Source organism: Myotis myotis, unplaced genomic scaffold (genome assembly GCF_014108235.1).
Source record: "Myotis myotis isolate mMyoMyo1 unplaced genomic scaffold, mMyoMyo1.p scaffold_m19_p_19, whole genome shotgun sequence".
In the NCBI taxonomy this organism is placed as follows: Eukaryota; Metazoa; Chordata; class Mammalia; order Chiroptera; family Vespertilionidae; genus Myotis; species Myotis myotis.
In genome coordinates this window covers 42391846-42409600 of record NW_023416323.1, presented here as the reverse complement: position 1 = coordinate 42409600, position 17755 = coordinate 42391846, and the positions used below count along the sequence as shown (strand labels likewise).

Genomic DNA, 17755 nt, shown 5'->3' with positions numbered 1-17755 from the left:
GTGAGCTTGCCCATCACCCCAGAACCCACCCCCCAGCCCGATGAGCCCGGCCTGCCCTGGAGAACGAGCTTTATCACTAAGAGCCGGAAGCTCCAGAGTCAGTAAGTTCTTTATTTCTAAATTAATAATGAACAGAACAGAGAATAGGTTGATTTTAAAATAAGCTTTTGGAAATAAATCCCTTTCTTTTCCGAATGCCCCCGTTTTCCCTTTGTGCAGCCTAATGCACACTAGGAATGTGAAGAGCGGGAAGACGCTGTTAGAAGTACAGATGCGCCCATAGCGAGCTCAGGGCGGGGACGCCGGCCGGTAGCTGGAGACACCGCGGCAGAGCAGGCGCAGCTGCCCCGACGGGCAGGCGGCCAGCACCCCTGCAGGGTTTCTTTAGGAGCAGGTGAGCTATCGTGAAAACTCCTGGAAAAGGACTCCTTTCAGGGTACCCGGACACCCTCCAGGCTTCTGAAGAAAGCATAACTTGCCGTGGAGAAGAACGACACTTACAGACACAGTTACAGAAAACAAGGTGCTTAAAAAAACCCTGTCTATCTTTAACCGCTTTTTCAATCTCATAAAGTAAAAAAGTATTAAATAGCATCAAAGTGTTCTCGTGTTTCACTGGACTGAAAAAAATTGGTTTTGTTTTGGAAGATGGGAAACTTCATAAAGTGCCAACTTATCACCGATTTCTGGAGGCTGACAGCTTATTAATGAGAACGAATTCCTGTGAAGGTAAATGCATTAGGGCCTGAAAAGCAAAATGTTTCTTCATTAACGTGACATCCTAACAGTCACCACAGCCCTGGGACATTCATCTCCCAGAGGCTGACTGCGTGCGGATGAGCGTGCGGGGTCTGCCACCTGAAGACGGGCTCAACCACCAGGCTTACTGACACCTACGAATCGGCATGAGGTGTGTGTGACCTCATGTTTTCAGTGATTCAAACTTTTAGAAACTTCAAGATAATAACACTTAGGATTGTAATAGCTAAATGTGTTTAGAATGCTATTACGTTTATTGGGATGACAATGGTTATAGAATTACACAGCTTTCAGACGTACAGCTCCACAATACATCACCTGTGTATTGTGTTTCGTGTTCCAAGCTTCCTTCGGTCACCATTAATCTCCTTTGTCTTTTCCCTGCCCCTTCCCTCGGGCAATCACCGCACCCGCTGTCTGTGGAGACTTGTTCTCGTTAGTGTCTTAGTATAAAAGGTGATGTTTGTACTTATAAGGACTAAAAGTCAATGTGTTATTCTATCCTCTTTACCTCCAAGAAGAAAGGAAAAGGGATTAGTTCTACCCTATTACTGCTTTCCCGCCAGGCGCTGTCCACACGGAGAAATTTTCAATGTCATGACCTATTGTTTCCGCGTTAGTCCTTGGCTGTGACTATCGAATCCTAAATTGTTCACCTACAGGCTAAGGGAGGAATCGGCGGGAGATGACATAGATCTCGATATCGCAGACAGAAACCCGATTAGCCTGGAAGTGGATCCGATGCTCTTCCTTAGCCCTGGTTAGAGTTATGGTGCGTGTACCTCCCCCCGCATGTAGAACGCTAACAGATCATTTAATTACAGGATCCAGAACAGGTTTTCTTTACCCGCAATGATTACAACAGCACTTTCCCCCTCAATAAACCGATCAAGACTAGATGGAAACGCATTTCACTAAGTGAGGAAGTCGATCACTGGGTTTCTCTCTGCTCTATCCTCAGATGATCGTTCCTGGCCTCTGAGCCTGCTGCTCAAGGCGGGACCCCATCGGCGTGAGCCAAGTGACGTACCTGCTCTGTCCCGGACCTCGCCAGGTAGATGGCGCTTCTCTGGCAGCCGCGGTCCTCACAGCCTGGGAGCAAGTGGTCCATGTGCCCGTCTCCATCTGCGAAAGAAGCACCGAGTCCACCAGCAGCCCCCACACGCGTGCTCCCGGGGCAGGGCACGCTCCTGCCGTCCCCCGGGCACACCGGGCAAGCTGGCGGAACTGGCTCCCTGTTTTAACTGCTCACCTTTCTGGGCTAAATATTTACCCAAAGTGGGAAAAAAAGGCCCCATTTCAGGGTCTAATGTTAAAATCGCCCATTTAAAAAAATGGGGCTTTTGACTTATTAACATCCTCATCCCCACTGCCCCAGGAGAAAGGAAGCGTGTCAGCAGTAACCCATGATCAGGCATATTTTACATGTGTTTACACACGGGTTGTGTTACATGCACGTTTAGGTGTTGCCTATACAGCAGGGACCTCAATGGTCACAAAGCTCGCAGCCCCGACCTCAAGAAAGCAATACATTTTCATCAATAAAAGAGCAAGTGAAGGGAAACGATGTCATTTCCAGCTGCTGCATTTTCAAGCACTGCACGTCTGCAAAGACCTCTGGAGAGGGGGTGACTGAGGACCCTGGGAGCGGCCCTCAGGGCTCCACCATCTACTGCCCCGGAGCCTGGGGAGGGAGGGCAGATTTTGATGTCCGCATCAGGGAGGAGTCCCCTGGCTCCTAGGGCTGGGCCTGACTCGGCGTTGCTCTCATCACCGACTCATCGCCACGGTCTAATGTTTCCGTCCCTGTGCCAACACAGGCCTGCACCCGAGGCTGTGCGAGGGCTACCGGGAAGAAATGTCCTCCCTGGCGGGGCTGGGTATTGAGAGACAGACGGCGGCGAGCCCCTCGAGTCTCCATACGCAGCCAGGAGGAAGGAAGGCGTGTTGGGAGGAGCGGGCGAACCTGGCAGTGGGAGGACCTCAGCGGGCCCCGCTCACTTAAAGGACAATGAAGGCTTTCATTGAATTTCCTGGGCTAACTCCTTAGGCTCCTCACGCTTAGCATCTGTGGTGACACACCCTTCTGAGGGGAAGATAACATAAAACAAAGCAGCTGGACTACGATGGGCAGGGCAGGGAGCACCGGTGATGGGACAGTGTGGGTGCGGCCTCCTGAGAAAGCAGCGCCCACCTCGCTGCGGACGCACCAGAACGGCCCCATTTAAAAGATTTAAAAGGACCTTTTAGGATTTTATGCTCGGAGCTAAAAACTCCACCACAGCTGTGGAAAGCTTCGGTTCCTAGACTCCTTTCTGGAACGGACTCCTCCTGTGAGCTCAGCATTCATTCAAGCATGCGCTTTCCTTTCTTTCCTCCCTTTTTTTACACCAAATGAATGGCGAATGTCTGGAGTCATGCTGACTTCCTGCCTGTCAGTCATTCCCATGACTTGGTTCAAAGGAAGTGGGAGGGCGGCAGATGAAGGCAGGAGGCGGTTCACAGGCTTCTCAAATGCACAGGAAAATCCATAATTTGTACATATTAATATTCATAGGCTTATTTAACGTATAGGAAAACGCATATTCTGCATATATTAATACTCAGACTTACTCATGCCATCTGCTTTTTTGGACTCATTAGCAGCCTTGTTTTTTCCTAAAACCAACTAAGAATACAAGGACTTTTTTTTTTTTTTAATATTGTTGTTGATTTCAGAGAGGAAGGGAGAAGGAGAGACAAAAACATCAATAATGAGAATCATCGATCGGCTGCCTCCTGCACGCCCCCCCACTGGGGATCGAGCCTACAACCCAGGCACGTGCCCTGACCAGGAATTGAACCGTGACCTGGTTCATAGGTCGACGCTCAATCACTGAGCCACACCAGATGGACAGGACTTTTAAGTAGAAATTGTGGGATATTTATCTAAAGTTTACTGATACGTTAATTCATATGCAAGCTAGAATATGTTTATTCATATGCTACCTAAAGTTATTAAAAATAGGGGAGAAATGTTGTTTCTTCATTGACTATATCCTATAGTTTGCACATTTAAAAAGTGTCAACATATAAATGTCTATGTTTATAGTTAGTGCGATTTTTGTTGTTGTTAATCCCCACCCGAGGATATTTTTCCATTGGTTTCCAGAAAGAGTGGAAGGGGGAGAGACAGAGAGAGAAACATCGATGTGTCGGGCACATGCGCCCGACCAGGCACCGGAATGGAGCCTACAACCCGGGTACATGCCCTTGACTGGAACTGAACCCGAGACCCTTTAGTCCGCAGGCCGACGCTCTATCCACGGAGCCAGGGCTCAGGGAGGTCTGGAGGCTCGAGAAGTGCACTGGCCCACAGACATCTGCCCTGGGGGTGCGGAGGGTCTGTCACTGACGCAGCCTCGCGCTTCCATCCTTGGCTGCTGCAGTAGAGACTGCACCAGGTGCCAGGCGTGTGCTCAAGACCACAGCGTGCTGCACTGTGCTTCACGGTCCCAGCCACCATGGAGGCCCAGGGCCACGTTTCCACCGACACGATCTGACCTCCGGCTGCGACAGGGACTGTCGCTGTGACAGGGACGCGCTGGTTCAGCCATTGGACCGAACCAGGCAAGGCCAATAGGAAGACAGCAACGCCCTGTGCCGACACTGTGCTCCCCTCAGCCAGCCTTGTGAGGTGCCTGTCGCCGTCACCCTCGGTTGATAATGGGGAGACAGGCCTCTGGGCGGGGTGGCATTCTGCCTGCACCCTGAGTGTCAGGCTGAGGTGTTGTTGGCAGGAGGGAGAGCTGCCACCTCTCAGGAGGAATCCAGACCCCTCCCACCCTCCCCCGTTCTTCCAGCTCAGCCCCGAGGGCGCAGGAGAGAGCATCTGTGCTTGGGCGTCCCCAGCCAATGGCGGTGTCCAGCCAACGTCAGCTTGGCTTGCGGTACAGAACCTATGCAAGGTGAGACACACGCCCCTGCAGGAATGCGTAACAGGTGTGCCTCTTGCCTGCCACTGGCTGCAGGTACAACGCTCTGGTGTTCACGTCGCCAGAGGCAGGCGAACTCCTTCCGTTATTTTGGTTCCATAACCTGGACATGCAAGAACCTTCCCTACAGGCAGGCACCCCGGGCTCGCGCTGTTACTAAGCACACGCTGTAAGCCGCTCCACGGCATGAAGGTCGCCCACGTCGCGCGCACCACGCTGACTGGTTCTGAAGGCAGCTGCCTGCTGACCTGGGGACTGATCCGGCCGGGGCAGAGTGTGGGGTGAAAGTGCAGGGCGGAAACAACCTTACCGAAGTCTGCAAACGCCGACTGGCCCACCACCATCATATTTTGAGGTTTTTCAAGTACAGTCCTGCTAGAGAAGTTTCCATCCTGTTAAAGGCAGAAAATTTTGGATTAGACTCTGTAATTCATTTGTCAGGCATGAAAGAAAGAGTTTTAACGAAAGCAGGAAATAAGTAACTTTAGGCTTTTGCTGTCCTGCACAAAAACCGTCCCAGTGTCCTGCTCCACTTTTACATAAAACACAGGGCAGTGCTGTGGGTGGATGAAGCCGTGCAGCCGGCCGGCTTTCCTGTCGGTCCCAGTGTGACACCCTCTACTACATCGTCACCCCAATTCCAGACATACTGAGCGCCCTCTTCGTCATGTGCATGGGAGTTTGGGAAATGCTCAGAGCTATAAAAAATAGCTCCTCCCCTCAAAGGCTTACGTGCAGTTGGGAGATATGGTCTAAATCAGCGGTCGCCAACCTTTCGGACCTCACGGACCACCAGTGGTCCGCGGACCCCCGGGTGGTGACCACTGGTCTAAATCAGGAAATCAGAATTTCTGAAGGTGACCGATCAGTGGTACAAATAGTCGCAAAGACACGATGCTTTACAGATTTCAAGGGGAAAGATTCTGTTGGAGACAATTAAGAAAAAAAATTAGAATGAGGTGAGAACTGTATTGATTCTTGGTGCTGGTGGAGGTGGAGGTGCTGGTGCAGGCGGCGGTGCAGGAGCAGAAACGGTGTGACTACACTGTTCACGGACAGTCCCGCTAACTGCGTGCGCCGCTGTGTGCACACGCTAGGAAGTCCTTACATACATTATCCCACTGATCCTCACAAAAGCCTTGGACAAATACATTTCAGAGGTAAGTAAACAGGTGCTTAGATGAGCACTCTCCATACAGACCCGTCTGACATGCAGTACCACACTCATTGCAATAATAAAAGCTTGAGGCATCTCACTCTGTCCTAAAACCTTTAAAAACATTTTTAAATATACGTTTTTATAAGTATACATTTTTATAAGTATACATTTTTAAAAATACGTTTTTATTCATTTTACAGAGAGAGAGAGAGGGAGAGAAAGAGGGAGAGAGAGACATTGATGAGAGAGAAACATCAATTGCTGCCTCCTGAACACCCCACACTGGGGATCGAGCCTGCAAGCTGGGCCTGTGCCCTGACCCAAAATCAAACTGTGACCTCCTGGTTCATAGGTTGACTCAACCACTAACCCACACCGGCCGGGCCACTTATAAGTTTTTAAAAGGTCAAACTCCTTGTTTAGAGCCAGGGCCCTGACTTGGTGTGTGTGATCGGGCGCTGATGCAGGCTGGCGGGTCCTCAGACCCTGTCCCGTACTCTGTAGCCTGAAATCCAACTTTAAGATTGGGGTGATTTATTCTTCATGAATGAACTTTTCATATCATAAAGCAAGCTAAGAATAAATCAAATCAAATCATGAAATCAGTTTCGGAATCTTCTACCTGCAATTACAAAATAATATGTATTGGGAAAAAAACTCCTTAATCTTGGTCAACTTGGCAATAAGTTTAGTATCTGTTTTTGTGTGCGTGCGTGCGTGTGTGTATATTTTAATATAAGCCTGAAGGCAAGGAAGAAAACGTTAGTCTCTTATAAAGAGTTTTCTTCAATAAACCATCAGCTGACAAATTAACTGACAGCCCCGCCTCTCAACAGCTGACAGACAGCCCAGCGGGGGCTGCTCCCGCTCCCATGGGGCCGCCTGGCAGGTGTAACTGGCAGCTGCCCTGAGCCTGCAGGGGCGAGTGCTGATGCAGGGGCGGGCGCTGATGCAGGGGAGGGCGCTGATGCAGGGGAGGGCGCTGATGCAGGGGTGGGCGCTGATGCAGGGGAGGGCGCTGATGCAGGGGAGGGCGCTGAAGCAGGGGCGGGCGCTGATGCAGGAGAGGGCGCTGATGCAGGGGCGGGCGCTGATGCAGGGGAGGGTGCTGATGCAGGGGAGGGCGCTGATGCAGGAGAGGGGCTGATGCAGGGAGTGGGCGCTGATGCAGGGGCGGGCGCTGATGCAGGAGAGGGCGCTGATGCAGGGGCGGGCGCTGATGCAGGAGAGGGCGCTGATGCAGGGAGGGCGCTGATGCAGGGGAGGGCGCTGATGCAGGAGAGGGCGCTGATGCAGGGGCGGGCGCTGATGCAAGAGAGGGCGCTGATGCAGGGGCGGGCGCTGATGCAGGAGAGGGCGCTGAAGCAGGGGAGGGCGCTGAAGCAGGGGAGGGCGCTGATGCAGGGGCGGGCGCTGATGCAGGGGCGGGCGCTGATGCAGGAGAGGGCGCTGATGCAGGGGAGGGCGCTGATGCAGGGGCGGGCGCTGATGCAGGGGCGGGCGCTGATGCAGGAGAGGGCGCTGAAGCAGGGGAGGGCGCTGAAGCAGGGGAGGGCGCTGATGCAGGGGCGGGCGCTGTGCAGGGGCGGGCGCTGATGCAGGGGCGGGCGCTGATGCAAGAGAGGGCGCTGATGCAGGGGCGGGCGCTGATGCACGGGCGGGCGCTGATGCAGGGGAGGGCGCTGATGCAGGGGAGGGCGCTGATGCAGGGGAGGGCGCTGATGCAGGAGAGGGCGCTGATGCAGGGGCGGGCGCTGATGCAGGAGAGGGCGCTGATGCAGGGGCGGGCGCTGATGCAGGAGAGGGCGCTGAAGCAGGGGAGGGCGCTGAAGCAGGGGAGGGCGCTGATGCAGGGGCGGGCGCTGATGCAGGGGCGGGCGCTGATGCAGGAGAGGGCGCTGATGCAGGGGAGGGCGCTGATGCAGGGGCGGGCGCTGATGCAGGGGCGGGCGCTGATGCAGGGGAGGGCGCTGAAGCAGGGGAGGGCGCTGATGCAGGGGCGGGCGCTGATGCAGGGGCGGGCGCTGATGCAGGGGCGGGCGCTGTGCAGGGGCTAATGCTGAGCGGAGCAATTCCTTCACGATGCTCAGCCGCCTGCACGCAGCAGCCCAGCCAGACTCCTCACCTCACTCTATTTATTGTTGTAACCAGCCGACCAGTGACTCCTTTTGCTTTATTCTCTAAAACTGTGTGCTTTTACTGAAACACATCGTTAAAATGCTTCACAGAAAAGATTTCTTACCACATTTTCCCAGATCTCAAACTGCGAGGTACCCGTGGCTGACAATGTCGTGAGGAATAAATCTAGAAGAAAAAGAACCGAATTGTCAGCTTTGTTACTGATGTGTGTGCTCGGAAACAGGAAGAAGCGGGCACAGAGCCGTCATCATTCAGCTGCTTACACTGCGTTAAGCTTATTGTGAGGAGCCCGATCCCAGCAGAGGAAGCAGCAGGCGAACCGGGCTGCTGCGCTGAGGGGGTGCTGGGAGAGGGAGCATCGGGAGGGAGGAGTCCTCTGACAGCCCTCAGCGCCAGGAGGCCTCTCCCCTCCGCAGCAATCACACCATCCATGGAGCACCCCTCCCCCAGAGAGGAGGCCCAGGCCCCAAGCCACCCCCTTCCCTTGGGAGCATCTCCCTGCCCCGCCTTCTCCCTATAGAACCCTCCCACTGCGCAGCCCCTCAGCCCCTCCTAGTTGCTGGCGGGCGCTGCTGACTCGAGTCACTCGATAAAGCCAGTTACATCTCCCCCTGCACGCGGGGCATTCTGTCTGTTTTTGTATGAGGTAGACTCTATTTTGAGAAAAGATATTCTGGGCGTAATCACAGTTTGCTGTCCCTCCCTAAAAGCAGCGTGAACCCATATATCCCACTCAGGTTCAAGCCACAGTATTATTCACACCAAAGTCCCACAGAATCCCAGGTCTCTAGCACTCGTGTTAAATGAGCCAGTTGTATTTCAAATTTTGAGTAGAAACATAACCTCCATATATTCTACCTGGAGAGAGAAGCACAGTGACTGATGAAATTCACTCAACAACAGGCTGCAGGGATCAGACACCGTCTGTGCATGGTCAGGGGGGCGGGGAGCTCGCCTGCACCTGCCCCGTGTGGCTGGCGATGGCAGCTGTGCTTGGTGAGCGCGGGGATCAAAGGGGTGAGCTGACTCCCAGGGACAGTCCAACGTTATTCTTTTGAGCTTTAAAACTGGGAATTGTGCAGAGTGATGGGAAGACCTGACTGTTTTAAAGGAAATGTGTACAGGAAAAGGTCATTCCTGTTTTGTGTTTTCTGTAAAGATTCCATGTGAATTTGATGAAGCTAGTTTATGTAGTCATTATAATAAAGGTTTCCCCCAGCTCCCCAGGGAGGTGAGTAATCTGCTCCCTTTATTACTAGCTGAACTCAAAGCTCCTGCCACGGCTACGTGAACCCATCTTTCTGTCGCGAACCCGCCATCTCCGCCTGCGGATCACCACTCCCAGGAGGCTCTGCCGGACAGAAAGTGGTCTATTACGAAGACAGTCCTTTACTCGGTCAAACGCACGCTCACCCAGGAGGGTCCCGAACACAGTCTGAGGCCTGCGCGATGACACCGCAGCCAACCCCTCCCCCCGCCCAGTGAGGCACAGTAACCTCCCTCTTGTATAAAACTGCGGCTTGAATTCTCTGCTATTGTTAGACAGGCCCTTGCTCTGTAAACTCTGTCATTTTCAGACAGTCTCTTATTCTATAAAATAACTGTTGTAGTTTGAATAATAGAAAAAGATAAAAACTGTCTGACCTTGCAAGCCAGCCATCTAACGTAATGGGTTAATACTGATAGCACTTCCCATATTCTTATGCCAAATGTTTGTTCTTTATGTATCCAAGATCACAAACTGTCTGTAACAATAACTCACACAGAGCCCTTTGTGAAACCTGCAGATAAAGAAGCTCAAAAGTATAAATACGGGAAACTTCCTGTGTGTGTTGTTCAGAGACTTGGAAGAGACACTCTCCTAATTGATTGGCTCATTAAGGCGTCTTGTATCTCACTCGCTGATTTACAACACAACACCAGGCCCCTCCACACCGCCGTCAGCGCGACCCCGCACAAGCACTCATCTGAGCTCTCTCCCGTCTTCCGGGTGTGGGGTCGCCCCCTCGCCTCCTCGTGCCGGTGACGCCCGCCCACCCGTGCCCAGGCTCACTCCCTGCACCCTCCCAGGAACCTCCTCGGTGCACCCAGCGCCTGGTGCTGTCCTCAAACTCAGCTGGGATGGCCCCCCCGTCCCGAGGCCCCTCCTCCGCCTGGGCCTGGCTCTCCCTCCGCTGTGGCCATCACAGTGGCCATGGTAGCCTGGTCTCCGTCTGTCTCTCCTGAGCTCCCGCCGGGGAGGGTCACGCCGAAGTGCGTTCCACCTCCCTCTGCTTCCTCTGTGCTTGGAAACAGCAGGTGCTCTAACGGCTGTTGGATTATGAAATACTGTATATATTGCAAATTTGCGTGGACTGCCTAAAAATAGTCACTTGATTGCGTTTCTGATGGGAAGTCTTGGGAGAAGAAAGGTCTTATGTTAAAGCATTTCATTAAAATGAGCATTGTTTTCACCTATTGCAGTGACTACTAGGAACACTGAAAAGCCATTACATTTTTATATTATCATTGGAGGCCCAGTGCACAAAAACTCATGCACGGGGGGTGTGTGTGTTCCCTCAGCCCAGCTCTGTACCCACTCAGTCTGGGAGCCCTTAGCAGCGGTTCTCAACCTGTGGGTTGCTAACAATGAAAATACATCCTGCATATCAGATATTTACATTACGATTCATAACAGTAGCAAAATTACAGTTATGAAGTAGCAATGAAAATAATTTTATGGTTGGGGGTCACCACAACATGAGGAACTGTATTAAAGGGTCACGGCATTAGGAAGGTTGAGAACCCCTGTTAGGGGATATCCTACTGACGGCTTAGGCCCGCTCCCCCTTGGGAGGCGACCGGCAATCAGGGGAAGGCACTGCCCCCATCACCCTGCTGCTGCTGCCATTGCCGGCCCTCGCAGCCATTGCAGCTTTGTCCGGAAGGACGTCCAGAAGACGTCCGGTCTATCCGGCCTAATTAGCATATTACCCTTTTGCTAGTATAGATATTATCTGAAAATGTGGGTAATCAGCATAAGAAAGTGATGGGGATTACCAGCCGCAGAGATGTCTAAGGTCACTGAGCCACCTCAATGCCAGTGCTGAGCTGTTTGAAAGAACCAGAAGCCGGAAAAGGGGCGGTGATGCCGTCACTTAATGTGAACAGGTGACTGTTCCAACTGGGCCCACGTGAGCACAACCGAGGAGGCGCCTTTGCCACAGGCACCCACGGCTCACTGCCGTAACCGCCCTTACCGCCCGGAGTTGTTAGCGAATGGCCAAGCAGAAACAGCGGTGGGCGCTACCGGAGCCCGTCACCGGGCCTGGGAAAACAATGCAGTTTTTTCTGTAGATGTTGCATTAGTCTCAAAATACTTGCATAAAAGATGTTAAGAGCTTCCAGTCGTTTCACTCATATTTAGAAAATGTAAGAACTATAACAAAATTTTTGCTGATTGTATCTTCATGTCCATGCTAAGACTTTGAAAACCAGTGAAGTGAGAGATAAGGGATTGGAAGTACCTTGTAAAATTGATTTTAAACATTCATCTCACTATTCAATTACGCACGGAGGTTATAGAAAATAAATGATTCATTATGTGGAGAAATAAAAATAGAGACAATTAATTATTAACAACTCAATATGAAGAGTCATGCCTCTGGGTCTGAATGAGAATAGAAGCAGCGCTAGAAAATCTCCCAGTCAGCACGCAGTGAGGGGCTCAGCCTCCCTGTGGTTAAGAGTAACTCACACAGCCCAGCCAGTGTGGCTCAGTGGTTAAGCGTCGACCTATGAACCAGGAAGTCACAGTTCGATTCACGGTCGGGGCACATGCCCGTGTTACGGGCTCGATCCCCAGTAGGGGATTGTACAGGAGGCAGCCGGTCCATGATTCTCTCTCCTCGTTGATGTTTCTATCTCCCTCTCCCTCTCCCTTCCTCTCTGAAATTAATTAAAAAAACACACAAAACAACTCATAGACAGAGAAATGAGAGGGCATGCACTCGGGGTAGCTGGAGCGGGTGCTGGACACCCACCCACGCCCTGAGAAATGGAGGGACCCCCTCAGCTGCTGGGAAGGCACGGACAGCCAGCCCCAAGCGCCAGTCCTTTCGGGAACAGCGTGGCTGAAAAGACTGTTCTCACAGGCCGCGTCCGTCTGCGTCCAGCACTGGTCAGTGCAGAGGCACCAGGCTGGGCCCTCGTCACAGCTCGGCAAGCGGGCAGGGCTCTGCGGACAGTGGCCCCGGCCGGAGGGCGGAGGAGGCTGTTACTGACGCTGAATCAGACCCCCTGCTCCTGCCCCCTTCCATGGCACTGACCACAGAGCGCGCCCCAGAATTCATCTTTTTTTTTTAAATCTTTTATTGATTTCAGAGAGGAAGGAAGAGGGAGGGAGAGATAGAAGCATCCATGATGAGAGAGAATCATGGATCGGCGGCCTCCTGCACGCCCCCTACTGGGAATCGAGCCCGAAACCCGGGCCTGTGCCCTGACTGGGAATTGAACCATGACCTCCTGGTTCAGGGGTCAATGTTCAACCACGGAGCCACACAGGTCGGGCAACAGAATTGTTAATTTTTACCACATGACGGGCTCTTACGCAGGGGCTGGGGTTAGAGAAGAAACCTGTGCCGGTCACAAGCACAGTGGCGAGCAGTGAAGAGCAAATGCGATGGGAGCACCGTATTTAAGTGGCACGATCAGTGGAGGTGACAGGGGCAGGGCTGGGAGCAGAAGCTGCTGTCGTTGACGGCTGCTCCGTCAGTGATGCCACACACCGCGCACGGGCGGCAGAGCTCCGCGGGCCGTCCGCTCCCACGGCCGAGGCCGGATCTGAGTTATTAACATGGAGCCGCTGCTAGCAGCCGGCAGGAGCCCGCCGGCCTGGAACTCCTGGTTTGCGCGCTGTCCTCCCTGTGAGCTGGTCCGCTTCCTTTCTGGGCATGAGGGGCTCCCTGCAGCCCTCAGGGCGGCCTGATGAGACGCCATCTGAGGTGCCTACAGCCACTCTGGGCACCGGGAAGGGGCTCTTTCTGCCAAAGCAGGGCAGTGATCACACACTTCGTGTGTCATGAATCCCAGTCCCTGGGGAAGGTGCAGGAGGCACGAGCGCTGGGCGTCTCGCCCTCGCCCCCGAGGGTGTGGCTGGACTAAGGCCTCCCCCTTTCTTCCGCGCCCTCCACCCTCACGCAGCGTCTCTTGCGCGCCTCCACGTGCCTGGCGCTCAGGTCCCGAGAAACACGAAAGTGGGGCCCCTGGCTCTAGGGACCTGCTGCCCTGGAGGCTGAGGGGGAGCCAGGCCAGGGGAGGGCTCTGCGGATGGTGCCTGCCTGAGGGCCTGAGGGCCAGAGCTCCCCGCCGGGGCTGGGGCTTCCCGAGGCAACGTCTATGCAGACAGAGCGCAGTGGGAAGCGCGTCGTTTTAGGGCTCACGGCGCTGACATCAGTGAAATGCTGACGCGACCAACGCGGGACGTTTTACTGCGTGCGAACCTCCTCACGTACGGAGTGAGTCAGAACCAATAACCGGGTCACTCAGGGACGCCACGCCGAAGCAAGTTATTAAAATAAGGCGTGTTCTCAGCCGGCAACTCACTAAGAAGCAATTACGAGGCAAAGCTCCTCTTAGTGCGTAGGGCGCAGCACACAGCAAGCACACCGGCGCTCACGACATTTGCTCGCAGACCAGCCGAGCCATCTAGTCTGAATTAAGAGCAGTTCTGAGAGGCACTTGCCTCGGATCACGGAGTTTGAGGGAAGCAGTGCCCACACGTCACGTGTGGAATGGCGAGTCTATCTCTGTCGAAGCAAAGCAAGCACAACAGTGCTCACCGGGACAACGGAGAGCCCATGAGGTGAGATCAACAGCCGCCTGCGATCTCAAACCCAACCTCAGCTCCACACGCACCGTTAACACACGGAGACAGACGCCGCCGTGCAAGCAGCAGGCCCGACAGTGACTCATCGTCCCCCGGTCCGCCTCCCGCCCCGTGCCCTGTGCCCTGTGCCCCGTGCCCTGGGCGAGCAGAGGGCGCTGGGAGAGCACAGCCTATTTATAGGTCACGCGGAGACGGTCCTGCAAGGAGAGGGCTCACCTTTCTCTCTAAGGTCAGAGGGCCGTGCAGGAGACCCCGAATATCCTCTTCTAACACTCAAGCCCCACTAGGTCAGGTCAGAGCCTGCGACACTGCGGCAGACAGGAACCAAGTACAAGGAGAGGATGGGGCGGAGGGGCGCCCCCGGAGGCTCCGCAAGCTTATCCTGCTCTACTTCAGTCCCACGGAGTCTCACGGATCCCCCAGCCAGAGCCGCGAAGGAGACAGAGCGGGGCCAGCGGCTTCATTACAGTCCACATTACAACCCAAACCTTCAGAAACCAGCCCCAGTTCCCATGTCAGCTCAGTGCTGTCCATTCGTGGTAAAGATGGACAGGAATTAACATTCACCGTTGGGGTTTGTTAGTACCTGGGAAACCCTATATAATAGAAGTAAAACATCCGATTTTTATTATTACACAGTAGGAGCTCAGAATTTAAGGAAACCAAAGGCTGTTTAAAAATAAAGTTTCTCTTCTAGAGTTCTATCAATAAAAATATTCATTTCAAAATGCCGTCAAAAACGCCGAGTTTCAAACACTCCCTCCCACTTAGGCAGAAATGCCGCGTTCCTGCGCGTCCATGGTCAGCGGCCACGCCCGGGGCCAGGTGAAAGCACATCTGTCCCCAGCTGCAGGCCAGGCGTGCGAGGTCCCACCTGGAACACAACCTGCTTGTAGCTGTTGCACAGCCTCGGGCCCGGCTGCCCCAGGCGCTGGGTGTGTGAGGAACGTGCACACCCACTGCGTTCTCCCTTCCTTCCCATTTTCTGACGCCTATTGGCGGGGAGGGGCGGAGGGCGGTCTGCCTTCGCCTCTGGAGCTACTGGAGCAAGGCAGCCGCTGGCGCTGAGGAAATGTCGGTCCCCGGCAGGCAGGAGACAAGCACAGTGAGTTATTCACAATGACAGCTCACTTCGCTCAGAAACCGCTGCAAACAGCAGGCAGTTCTGCTTCCTTCTCTGAGGAGCCAGGAGCGGGTGGGGGCGGGGGTGGGGGTGGGGAGGGTAGGCGGGAGGGAGACAGAGCACCTGACAGCCATCAGACGAGAGGGAGACTCCAATTTCAAACCGTGAAACTGCAGGAGGAAGACCGAGCCCAGGGCCGGCGCGGCTGGAGGGGGCCTGGCTGAGGAGCGCGGGGCTGAGCAGGGGCGCTCCCAGCTCGTGATTACGATGCGTCCCCCCGCAGGCGCTGGTGTCCCAGCATCGGTGTCTGAGTGGGAGTCAAGCCCAGAGGTCATGTGCATTTGCAAGAGACGCAGCGATGCCCGTGGACAGGAGAGAAGTAGAGGATGGGGAGGAGGGGACTAAAGCATCAGGGTTCCCCACGCCATAAAGGTACCGGCTTGGGCTGTCACCAGGGCACAGCTGAGAGGCCGAGGAGAGGGGACAGCAGAGGCCAGGGCAGGGCAGCGAGGAGCCCGGAGCCACGTAGGGGAAGGCCGAGGTCAGCCCCGCGCAGGCGGGTGCCAGCGGGACCCGGGGCGGAGAGCCGGGGCGAGGCCTGTCACCGCGTGCGCAGGCTCCAGACGGCAGCCCATCCAGAGGGTGCGGAGGGGCCCCGAGGTCCCTGAGCACAGAAGTCACACGACTCCTTTGCGTCGGGTGGTGTGAGTGTGACGGGAGCCTCATCAACCGTGTTCAGGGTCCGAGCGCTCAGAAGAGTGGCTCTCCAACGCTCCTGGCGCCTCCTCAGCCACAGCCAGGCCCGGGGGACCCGTCAGAGCAGGCGCACAGGGGCGGCCTGACTGCAGCTGCTGCACCGCTGTCCACAGCATCCACGCGCCCAACACTAACGACAGAGGAACAGGCAACCCTCTCAGTCCTCTCGCCGCATCCCCAGCGTCCCTGTGGACGTGCGTGGGAGCGAGGAGATGGCAGGAAGCAGAGGCCGGCACAGGAAAGGGCTGAGTGAACACCAGCATCTGAATACTCCCCGGGAAGCCACTGCCCGTGTGGGGACAGGCGTGAAGCTCGGACGTGGCCCTGACCTCTCCCACCACCTGCACCCGAGGGAGGAAATCTGAACCGCCCGCTGCTGTCGCCCGTGTTTCGGCGGCTCTGCGTTCGCGTGGCCCACTTCCGTCAGCTGGGACTCTCCAGTGCCGGTCATTTATAAAAGCCCGAGTATGACCAAGGCAATCTGTTACTAAGAAGAAAATATTAACTTGGTTCGGGCTGCCTCCTCTGTTCCTGTCCCTGAAATAAATGAGACACCGCGCAAGGTCACCGAGGCAATCACGCCCCCAAATAACTCAGCTCCTTCCTGACAGGAGAGATTTCACCCACGGGCGGCCTCGCTCAGAATGCTAATCGCGAAGGTGCCGCTGCTCCTTCCCGTGTGCCCGATGGCGCCCGGCCCCGGAGAGCCCTGCCCACGCCCGGAAAGCCTGCCCGCCAGACCCCGTGTCGGTGAGCACATCAGAGGGAGCGCCCTGCCCACCACGTGCAGGTCCTGCAGGCTCCAGCGGGCGGGACCCAGGACGGGAGGAGGAGCCCTCGCATCAGCTCCTAAATGCCCCCCCCACCCCCCGCCCAGATCAGGTGTGCAGGCTCCCGACAGGCTGCTCAGCGGCAGGAGGTGCTCCCGGGCAGGTTAACTGGCACCGCTATTGATAGAGAATAAATGCAGTGAGGACGAGGGAAGGGTAAGGGGAGCGACACCTTTCAGTGAATTTTCACAGAGGCCCACGTTTTACTTTCCTTCTTTAGGGAAAACGCGCTAAGACACCTCAGTGCACACTTTCCATCAGACCAGGTCCCGCCCCCGGGGCCGGCAGCTCTGCGGGCTCCCTCCGCCCCGCAGGCCCCTCTCGGCGGGAGGCTCGGCCTCAGCGAGGGAAGCGCTTCAGCTCCCCCGGCTCCCACGTCTTCACCGCTGGCGAGTCAGCAGCCTTTCCTGTTTTCGAGGGCTGAGGCCACGGGCAGCAGCAGCCCCGCGAGCCCCGATGTGAGGCGGGCAGGCCCTGCCGGGGGTCACCGGCCCCAGTGGCCTGCTTTCAGCGCACGCGCTCTCCGTGTGGGAAAGCACAGTGCCGGCCGGACGCAATGCTTCATGGGCTGTCGGGGAGCGCGGGTGAGGACGGTTAAGTGCAGGTACGGAGAACAGGCGCTAGCAGTTGTGAAACAGGCGAGGGGGATGCTGCCACCAGACGTGCTCAGGAACAAACACGTGTGAGGGTCAGAGAAGGTGCAGGCTGCTCACGAGCAGCACCCCCGTCCCTCTGCCTCCCCGGTGCCCCGTCCTTGTTGGAACCGCGGGGGACGGCAGAAACACTGCGCTGGAGTCGCAGCCCGCTCCGGCTTCCCGATAACGATCAGCTATTATTTACAGCAGAATTTGAATCGGTTCAAACCAAATCCATTTAGAAGGGATTTGTAAGATAGCCTTATGAGATCTTAGGGGTTGAAATGGTTTAATTTGTATTTTTTAGAAAAATGGACAGAATTCTAAAAAAAAAAAAAAGTCTCCATTATTGTCTACATCTGCTCAGATAAAGTCCCCACAGCCACAGTCCTAAGCTTTGCATGTGACCCTGAGACGCTCCGCGTGGGAAAGCTACATATTGATGCGGCCCGCAAACAACAGCACCTGCTCATCGCAGCCCTGCTTCCCTCACGCAGCCATGTCACCGACCTCC

At 55.1% G+C, this 17755-nt stretch overlaps 1 protein-coding gene across 2 annotated transcripts in view; it reads right to left on the bottom strand.

Moving 5' to 3' along the window:
- ITFG1 (integrin alpha FG-GAP repeat containing 1) overlaps positions 1-17755 on the bottom strand; it is a 49830-nt gene that overhangs the window by 18022 nt on the left and 14053 nt on the right. For both annotated transcript variants that reach the window (XM_036345063.1, XM_036345064.1), the window contains 3 exons: positions 8135-8196; positions 5044-5125; positions 1790-1884 (listed from right to left, as the gene is read on the bottom strand). In XM_036345063.1, coding sequence (XP_036200956.1) covers positions 1790-1884; positions 5044-5125; positions 8135-8196 — 239 coding nt within the window. The remainder of the gene's footprint in view (positions 1-1789; positions 1885-5043; positions 5126-8134; positions 8197-17755) is intronic.